The sequence below is a fragment of the Akebia trifoliata genome, chromosome 15 (assembly GCF_017979445.1).
Source record: "Akebia trifoliata isolate Shusen 1 chromosome 15, ASM1797944v1, whole genome shotgun sequence".
Taxonomy (NCBI): Eukaryota; Viridiplantae; Streptophyta; class Magnoliopsida; order Ranunculales; family Lardizabalaceae; genus Akebia; species Akebia trifoliata.
Window position 1 is genome coordinate 26,192,035 of NC_141389.1, and position 10,498 is coordinate 26,202,532.

Below are 10,498 nucleotides of genomic sequence, written 5' to 3' on the forward strand. Positions count from 1 at the left end.
TTATTATAATTTTAAATACATAAGTATCACAAAATCCATCAATATCTCCAGGGATATATTAAAGACACCTAAAAACCATAACAAGTAATTAAAATTATCAATTAAACTTTTGACTGCTAAACCATAATCAATAATTAGAATGATTAATTATACTTATGTTTGTCTAAATGTGTGATAATGATTTCTTACAGAATACTTGACGTGGACGTGTTGCGCATTCGCTCGCGCCTGTTTATATGCGCAAAGCGTCTGTCTTTATCACTCTATCTCAAAGCAAAAAAAACTCCGTATTTCCTCTCTCTCTCACTCTCTCTCTCTCCTATTGTAAATTTAGGGTTTTATTTCTTCAATTTCGAATTACGAAGGAAGAACAAAATTTCAGAGGTATGTTCGATTTCGCTTCCATTGATGTTGTTGTTTATAGAAATCAAAGTTTCAATTCGATTTGTTCTGGTTTTTAATCTCGATTTGAGTGAAAAGGATTGTTAGAGTTCGATCTCTCTCTCTCTCTTTCTCTCTATCTAGATTTGTCGGTCAAACAATCAAAATTAATTTTATTTTTATTTTTACAAAATGCGATTTTTTTTTCGATGTCGCTCTGTTTAAAAACCAATCTTTTAGACTAATTTTTTCAATGCGGATTTAGGATTCCATTCGATTTGTTCAACAAATTGGTTAGGTTTATGGTTGGCAATTGGCATCGTGATGAACGAATTGATCCTTTTTGGGCGTAAAAAATGGTGGATTATATGTTAAATGTTGGGTTTGGGTTTGCCTTTGAGACCGATTGATTCATGAGGTGTTGGTGAGTAGGGATTGGATAACATGACCGATTTCCGACCAATTCAACAAAAACAAGAGAGCAGTGATGTTAGAGCCGAGTTCCAGCGGGGACTGGAGGAGTTGATGATGCGAGGTCATTTGGATGATTGTATCTCATTGACCTCATGTAGCTCCATTCGAGATCAAGATGAAGAAGATGATGAAACTGATCAACTTGTGCGCAGGAGGCGACGGTCTGATCTTGAAGGAGATGACTTGGCAGAGTCGTCCGCTGCACAGAGACGCCACTCTCGTATTTTGAGTAGGTGGGCAGCTCGGCAGGCCGAGCAGATGATCACCACAATTGAGAGACGAAATCGAGAGACTGAACTGATGGCACTCGCCGGTTTGCATACAGTGTCTATGCTTGATTCTTCTTTCTTAAGAGAATCTCAGTCTCCGACTTCGAGAAGACAAGGAGGCGTTGACAGGCCAAGCACCCAAGCATCTTCTCTCCTGCAAATGTGGCGGGAATTGGAGGACGAACATGTTATCAACCATGCAAGAGAAAGGGCTAGACAACGAAGGAGTAACGAGTCAAACACCGACATCTCGAGCATTAACATGTCTGGGAGTCGGGGGAACGATGAACAAATTGGTAGTTCGGAGGATTTGAGTGAGAGTGAGAATGAGTACCGCGGAGACCATAGCCGAGAACAGTCTCCTGACATTGGAGAAGTTGAAAGGGAGAGAGTGAGACAAATTGTTCGGGGATGGATGGATAGTGGTATAAGTGACCAAACATCTAGTATTTCTCAGAGGAACCGTCCGAGGGCGGAATGGCTCGGTGAAACTGAACGTGAGAGAGTAAGACTAGTGAGGGAATGGGTCCAAATGACGAGTCAGCAGAGGGGGACACGTGGTGGAAGAAGGGAAGAGCAAGCTGTGGGACCCGATGCTCAGATCGATCATGGGCGTGATGAGTTGGTTGTTGACCACGAGGAAGGTCAACCGGAGCATATTCAGAGGGATATTCGGAGGTTACGAGGCAGACAGGCTCTTCTTGATTTGCTTGTGAGAATTGAGGGGGAAAGACAGAACGAACTGCAGGGTTTGTCGGAGCATCGGGCTGTTTCTGACTTTGCTCATCGCAACCGCATTCAGGTCTGTTGCCAATGAAACTGGTTCTTACTTAAGTTTTTATTGTACAACTTAAATGTCGTGTTTATTGTTATTATATGAAAAATAGAGTACCATCGGAATCAGAACCATTTACATAGGTCTGGCATAGGGACTAGTTCAGTTTTTAACAAGGTTCGTTTCAGATGCCTTTATGCCGTATGTTTGTATGCTTTTATTATAATATAAAATTTAGTATTATTTAACTAAAAGTTTTACTAATAAATATTCACAAGGAAAGAAATATATGAAAGGAATAAGGAAACATTTCTATGCACCTTAACGGAAAAAATATATTTGATTAGTTATGTCCTATATATTTTGGTGTCTAACCATTATAGAATCTGCCTATGTAGCATTCAAAAATTTTCACTTGGATTCATGATTTTTTGCTTTGTAATCTGATACTGTATCATTTTCCAGTCATTACTCAGAGGCAGATTCTTACGAAATGAAAGATCTACAGAAGATGAGAGACCGCCTTCAATGGCGGCTAGAGAATTAGGTCAGTTAAGACAACGACATACTGTATCTGGTTTAAGGTATGTATTCTTTTTTGTACCACATCTACTCTGTTTGCGCACACTTGCATTTTGTTCTGTTCTCATTATTTAGTTCAAGCTTTTCTCATTTTAGCAACTTGTATAATCTAGGGACTGTATGATAGTTCTGACAGAAAAAAAAATATGAAGTGGCAGCTACATGGTCTAGAGATAACTAGGGAAGATCTCATTCTATTGCATTTATTCTACTTTGATTAAAGCAGTGTGATCCACGTCTGATTTGTTCTACTTATGTCTGATGTATCTCCAGTAGAAAACTGAATGGAGTGGGTCAAGAACTTGAGACAGCTAAATTATAATCTAAATGGTAGTTATAATCAATCTTTTATTTTTAGGAAATGGATGTGATGCTCTACTCTAGTGAAGTCGATGGAAATAATATGATGCATGAGTACTGTTCAAGGGAAAAAAGACGATCTGAGGCAAGAATCCCAAGTTCATTTCCACGTATTATGGCTTTGGCATCTTTTTTAAAGAATATAGTATTACCGTTATGTGTTACTTTCTTTATCAATTATAGTCAATTTATTGCAGAGATGACACTGAAAATGTGAGTGCATTTGCAAATGTTTCTACAATTTCACTAAGGTCTTTTTTTTCATGAGTATAATTTTATTCGGGAGAAAGGGGAAGAACATACAAAGGTAGTTGAGGTGACTAACTTACAGCGAGAGTGAAAGAGAAAATAAAACTGGGAAGAGCACAAGGACTTCCACCTAAACTCAAAATCTTAAAAAAAAATATACCTTTAAACTCAAAGAACAATTTGCAACAAAAAAATAACAATCCTAACATACTAAGGTCCTTTATCGTTATAAGTTCTATGCCTACTTTATCACTGAGACTTATCCTTCATTATTTTATGGAACCATTTAGTACAGTGAGACATTTCAGCCCACTTGCAGAGTTCAACTTTCACTATTGAGACATTTCTTATATCATCACATTTGTGAGCAAAATTACTGATGGATGTGTTTTTACTGCCCATAGCGCCCCCTAGTGCCAATTCTCAATTTCCCATTTGGTTTCTCATTGAAATCAACCTTCCACAGTTTATAAGGACTTTCAACTATTTTGGACTTTTTATTATTTTGTTTATTTTTTCCCCCTTTAGACTAGTGAATATCCTTTCATTTGAAAGCTCTCTAGGTATCCCAATGCCTCCTCAAGAAAGGTTGACCAAATGTCATTGATTATGTAAGGAGTTCAAGGTTGTTTTCCTATAGTGGGTTGCTTGGCAATGCTTTTTAACTTTCGATGGCCTGCTGCAGACCAAAATTTATGTTCATTAAATTTGGGAAAAATTACTTAATACACCTAAATGTAGTTTTTGCTACTGTTCATCGAGTAAGGATTGGCTTATCCAACCATACTTTCTTTTGTTACATGTTGTTATTTTTTGATCAGTAAACATATTTACTAATGGAAATCCTGCCATAGCTACTGCTGTACTGGTCTTTTCTTTACCTAACCATCATGTTCTGAACATTCTTAATATTAAATTTGTCTATTTTGGCAGATTGTTTTTTTTTTTTTTGCATGGAAGTGCTGTACTTCTTTTGTAGTTGGTATATCTCTTTTCCATTCATTTCTGGATCAGAGTTGTACTCATGATTTGTGAATGGCACAATAACAATACTCTTTGCAATCAGGGAGGGATTTCGCTCTAGATTGGAAAATATTGTTCGTGGGCAAGTTAGCAGCCATTCCGAAACGTTATCCAACAATAACATCAATAGTTCTAGAAATGGACAAACTGAATCAAGCCCTCCAACTGAGGTCCCTAGTGAAAACCATGTACAATTTCAACCTAGGGGTGAAGAAATTGACGTTCAGCGCTTATCAGAGAACACATTGGGCTTGGAAACCGGCACAGCTGTTGAACGTTTAAGTTTGCCAGAATCTAGTACTGAAGGAGGACATTGGGAGGGACAAGTTACAGAAGATGAGAGAAGAGATTGGCGGCATTCTACTGGAGTGGAGTTCAATGAATGGCAAGATAGTAACAATGGAGAAGAGATGGATGGAAACTGGCAAGACAATACAGCTTCTGATTGGCCCCGGGAAATTCCGGGAAATGAAAGTGAGGAAAACAATCATCTTCAAGAAGCACGAGATGAGTGGCATGAAGATGGCTCTCAGGAGGCTGTGAATAATTGGCATGCTAGGCCTTCTGGTCCTCCAAGAACTCAGCATACTGTTCCCATGAGAAGGGTCAATAGATTCCATCCACCAGATGATGATAATGTATATAGTATGGAACTTAGAGAACTTCTTAGTAGGTATACTATTTTACTTTTCACTCTATACTGCTAGGGAATAAAATGGGTCGGATTTTATCTGAAATCCGAGTGATCCAAATCCGAATTTAGCGGGTTTGGACCCTTGGAGTAGATCCGAATAAAAAATGGGTTGATGTAACTTGATCTAAGTCGGATCCAGGTCTGATACGGGTCCATCCCTATATCTGCCTAGATCCGAATGATATATTACTTTGAAAATTAATTTTTTTTTATGTTTTTCAAAATATCTTTCTTATACTACTTTAATATAATATGAATTCTTATGAAATAGAAGAATTATAATGGTAAAATAGAATGATATGGATGCTTAGATCCGAATGATATATTACTTTGAATTTTTTTTATTTTTTATTATTTATTTTTATTATTTATTTTTTAATGTTTTTCAAAATATCTTTCTTATACTACTCTAATATAACATGAATTCTTATGAAATAAAAGAATTATAATGGTAAAATAGAATAGTATAGCAATTGGAAAATAAATATAGCAAAAATGTTGATCGGTAAAAAATTATCCAACCCAACCGACCTGGACCCAAATCAAGTAATTCAATTGGTTCGGATCCGGATCTGATTTTGACATGGATATACTCAGATTCGGTCTAAATAAATCGAAGGAAGCACAACACAAATAGTGTACTGTTATAAAAAAGAGAAACTCAGGTACAAACATAAAGGCACACACAGAAAAAGTGTTCTATTCAAGTATGTGAAACAGTTACAGAAAGGACGCTCCCCTTGTTATAAACTTTGTACTACGGGTTATGGGAGCAACCTGTTCATCAAATCTACTAAGCGGCCCTTTTAAGCCCTAATATTTACTTTCTGTTTCCTTAATTGAACTATCTCAGTTAGTATATTGAATTGAAATTTGTATCTTATTGCAGAAGAAGTGTCTCTAATCTTCTTCAGAGTGGGTTTCGTGAAAGTCTAAATCAATTGATACAGTCATATGTGGAAAGGCAAGGTCGTGCTCCCACTGACTGGGATTTGTATAGAAACTTGCCTATGCCCGCTTCACCACAGCAAGATCAGGAGCCACAGAGAGATGATCAGCCTGAAAATGTTGCCAGACGTCCAGTTGCGATGCCTTCTCCACCAGTGCCTCCACAACCTAATTGGCACCAGGAATTGCATCATGCCAATTGGCCTCGGCACAGCATACACCGTTCGGAAATTGTTCGTCCTTCTCTCTGTCTCTCTCTCCATAATATTTGGATCTATAAACTCTTGTGATACATACTTAAATATTTGACTTGAAGTGAGATCTTTCATTTTTCCTTACTGAGTTGCATGCTAATGTTAGGCACGATTGACCTTTTTTTTCCCAATACTTCTATTACATGAATTAAGGTGGTATTTATGATTTATTAAGATGTATCTTAGGCATACACCAAATATGATTCCGGAACAAGAATAACTCATGCGTTTTTTCTATGGAGAGATCTAGGGTGTAACCATGTTTATCTTGTTACGTGGAAGCATGCAAACAACTTATGATCCAGATGATTAACACACCAAGAAGTATGCAAAAGAGAAATAAAGAACATATCACACAAGAGACTGGATTTATGTGGTTCGGCAAAATTGCCTATGTCCACGGGTGGCGATGAAATTTTTTTATTGATGAAGTCACAAAAAATACAATACAATTTAGGATTTTTCAGAGAACATATATATGGTGTCTTAGGGCTTCCTGGCATATTTTATAATACCGAAAATGCCCCCCAGCACTTTGTGATGAACCCAAATCTTGCATACCTCCACAGAATTAACCTGAGGCTAGGGCCATAAATAACAAAACTTATATCATGAATTAGAGCAACTATCTCTACTCATATAGGGGATGTGGGCTAGTAATCCGGGACATCTAATTGATGGCGGGTTTGCTGATACAGGCCGTTCAATTGATTGTAACATGCTTACTGATGGACATATGATTCAAGTTAGCTCAGAATATTTGACCTTATTTAATTGATTTTTTTTCCTGGAAGTCGATGATTTCTGAACAAACTTGTTTTCTTTTGGATTTTCGCTATCCAAAAGAATTTTTAATGGAGGGCTTGTACAAAGTTAATACTGTTCCTTGCAATTTGTCACACTAGGTATTTTGTTTTTCATAGAAAAAAAAAATGTCTGTGATGCCATACTTGATTTGCATAATCAGTTTTGGATTCCCATTCACATCTATAACTGTCCAGTGAATCACTACATTTTGATCCTCCGACTCTATCAATCTCTCTTAAATCAATACCCAACCTGTCAATTTTGGAAACCTATTTCTGCATCACGCGACCATTTCTTTTCTTCATTTTGGAGTGAATGTGGGTGTTGATTTGGAGCAGGAGTGGGAGATGGTAAATGATTTGAGGGCTGACATGGCTAGGCTTCAACAAGGGATGAGTCACATGCAGAGGATGTTAGAAGCCTGCATGGATATGCAACTGGAGTTGCAGCGCTCAGTTCGACAGGAAGTTTCTGCAGCTTTAAATCGCTCAGTTGGTGGACAAGGTATGTATTTTGCACTAATAATCGGCTCAAGTGATTTTTGTGAAGAAAGGAAAGCTAATTATGATTGGGTTACTACTTTAGTGTTAATTCTTTCACAAGAGTGGACTACTTCTAAAGTTGCTTGTGTTGCAGGGGTGGGAGCTGAATCATCAGAGGATGGATCAAAGTGGGCTCATGTTAAGAAGGGGACTTGCCTCGTCTGTTGCGATAGTCATATTGATGCTCTGCTGTACAGGTAAACCTCTGTACATTTCTGTGGCTTGGTCTGTATCAAGGCTTGTGTAGACCGTAGACCAAGTGCAGTATGAATGGGGGTAATTTTGAGGTACCCTCCAGGTTTTGGTGAAAATCAGAGATGTCCCTCCTGGGGAGTTTAAACTGATGGGATCCCTTGACTTGGGTATTCCTTGAGAGACTATCTCAAATGGCTGAAATGCCCTTGTATTCAACTTCTTGCTAAAAATCCTTGATTCTTTTGCCCGAAACCTGTTGTCTTCAACCTCTAAGGTAATTGTTTTTAACCTAGCCATGGTTGAAGATGAGGTAAATTATTTAACCCTAAAGGTTGAATCAGATGGGTCTTTAGCTGGAGGTTGAAGATTAGGGCAGTTCCATCATTTTTGTTAGTCTCTTGAGGAAGACCAAAGTCGTCCAACGGGGGGGAGTTGGTTTTACCCTAAAGAGGAAATTTAGTGGTTTCTCTTGTTTTTTAAACTGAGCATTTTTCCCTTAATAATTTGCAGATGCGGGCACATGTGCACTTGTTCGAAATGTGCAAATGAGTTGGTTCAAGGGGGAGGAAAGTGTCCATTGTGTCGTGCACCGATCATCGAGGTGATCCGAGCTTATTCCATACTATAAAGAGGATAAAAAAAAGAGAATGAAAATACTTCGGGCTGCTTTCAGTTCTTGTCTTCTTTCTATCCAGGTCTCTCTCTCTCTCCCCCTGTTCTTGTCTATGGATTGTTGCAGCGGTGACTACTCCCGGGAACACACGTGTAAATGTGTAATAGGAATACCAATAGGTAATTTCGATCCATTGTTCATGTTTTAATAAAAGCGATTATTGCAAAAACCTCTTATCCTTACTTTACTTTGGGTTTGCCTTTAGATAGAATTTCGATTTCTTTCACCTTTGTCTCTTTGATAACATGAACTAACTAAAGGAAAGTCAATTAAGATATATTTGATCGAGAAAATAAAAAATCAACACCACCACTTTTCTAACTAATTTAGCTAGGAAAAAGGCTTTACTAAGCCTCATCCATCGTCGAAAACGACCTCAAGATGCTCACTAAGTTAGTAAGGTTAGTCTGATTATATCATATGTGTGTGCCACGTCAGTGCGGTGTCCAAATCAGGCAGTGTATCACGACTCTTGGAGATAAGACTTCAGCGAGGCGGCTCAAGTGAAAAACAAGGGAAACTCTTTGTTTGATTAATTAGGGGGGATTGGGGGAATAAACGTGGAAAACATGGGGGTAACTGTTAATTAAATTGGAGTTTATGTCTAGCGGACACCATGTGGAAAACATGTGCTGCTGAGTGTCAGCCAGACAGGACGTGGATGTAAAACCATGGATGTTTTTCATCGAGATACGATTGAGTGAGAAGCATTTATGGTTATCTGCAAACCAATGCGTGAAACGATGTCGATTTGAATGTTAACCCAGCAATACGATTCTTACAAATTACATTCACATTTCACACGTTTTGTTCACACGTGAAGCGATGCATTTCATGTTGTACACGTATCAACTCATACGTGCTTCCCCCACCCCCACCCCCACCCCCACCCCTGACCACAAAGTTACAAGCTTGAGCACCTTATAAGCTCAAACAGCTACACTACTGGTCCATCTTACATCTGATCAGCGACGTGTCTCCAATTCCAACCGTTTATACCTCTCGAGATTCACTCTCAAGTACCTCCAATACACTCAAACAAGCATTGTCCTTCTTCTTCGTAGAAGGCGAACGGAAGAACTGAGTCGTGCGACACAGAGGACAAGATACGTGAGAAGAAAGCCACGTGTCGATACACTGTGAATGGAACACATGCCCACAATAAGGAATTAGTTTAACAAGTTCCCTCTCTTGGAATTCTCCAAGACAAACAGGGCAATCTGTGTGCTTCTTCGCGTTAAGCCCATCGTAAGCGAATACTGGAAGAGATCCAACGGTTGTCGTTTGTGGTTCTAGAACCTGTTGTGGGGGCCTAGGCGGAGAACTTCGTTGCAGGCGCCGACGGCGAGAGCTCTCGATGGAATTCTGACCTGAGAACCGGCCGATGAAAACGGAGAAGAAACCCAAGAACAAGAGAGCTGTGACGATGAAAAGAATGGTTAAGATCATGGGAGTGTCGAAGCTTGTAATGGGTTTTCTAAGCAGGTTGATGGTAGAGGAGACGGTGATATGGTGTTTCGCGATGCATACTCGTTAAGTAGTTTACGGATGGGATGTTTCATTAATGGATGATGAGATGTTGTTGTTCTGAGTCTCAAAGAATGTGGAGTAGTAGAAATAAACATGAAGACAACGAAAACAAGAAGATGGTGCGCAGGAAAAGAGATGGGGGGGTGCGTAGGATAAGAAGGCACACCTGGATTTGAACAAAACCACCACCACCACCACTTGCCTCTGGTTTTGCTCTTCTGGTTTGTAAATTCGGTGAGACTTGAGTTGAGAGAGCACTTGAGGTCAGGGTCCGGGTCCGGATCCGGTTTTAGGTTTAACCTATAAACCAGTTGGAGGCTTAATTGAGTGCATTTGGGTCCCACTTAGTGGATCAGGAGACCATTCTGTGGACTTTAGAGATAATTGTCTTGTACTGATACAAAAAGGATTTGACTACTTTTGGACCGTAGGATCTTCTTTTATGTGATTGTTAGTGGATGATCACTTGAAAATAAATTACACCCAAATCCTCTAGTTTTCGATACTTAGATCATATTTGGGGGGAAAGAAAAAAAAAAAACCCATTTTTTTCTAAAACTAATGATGAAAAGTTTTGAAAATGAAGTGGCACTGAATTCCTAAATTTAAGGAGTGTGAATTAAGTGTTTTTTGTCGGCGTGACAATATATCAACCGTAGTGATTAACTACACAAAAAAGAGTATACTAATGCTGGGGTGACATTGGATTAACTGCAATTCTCACATTTTTTATGTGGAGGTG

At 38.8% G+C, this 10,498-nt stretch overlaps 2 protein-coding genes across 5 annotated transcripts; one reads left to right on the forward strand and one right to left on the reverse strand.

Annotated features, from left to right (window-relative positions):
* Positions 1-257: 257 nt before the first annotated feature.
* LOC147384848 (uncharacterized) lies at positions 258-10,199 on the forward strand. Of its 4 annotated transcripts, none has more exons than XM_086425141.1 (8): positions 258-384; positions 647-1,926; positions 2,365-2,483; positions 4,157-4,786; positions 5,697-5,988; positions 7,155-7,320; positions 7,453-7,555; positions 8,064-10,199. In XM_086425141.1, exons 2-8 carry the CDS (start codon positions 826-828, stop codon positions 8,179-8,181), a joined length of 2,529 nt encoding a protein of 842 aa, XP_086281267.1. In that variant the 5' UTR covers positions 258-384; positions 647-825; the 3' UTR covers positions 8,182-10,199. The 4 variants fall into 4 exon arrangements, with proteins under 4 accessions (XP_086281267.1, XP_086281270.1, XP_086281269.1 ...); XM_086425143.1 differs by having other exon boundaries at positions 269-384; positions 814-1,926; XM_086425142.1 differs by having other exon boundaries at positions 293-384; positions 680-1,926.
* On the reverse strand, positions 9,220-9,675 carry LOC147384849 (RING-H2 finger protein ATL57-like). Its single transcript, XM_086424984.1, has one exon. The coding sequence runs from the start codon at positions 9,673-9,675 to the stop codon at positions 9,220-9,222; it is 456 nt and encodes a 151-aa protein (XP_086281110.1).
* Positions 10,200-10,498: the final 299 nt, after the last annotated feature.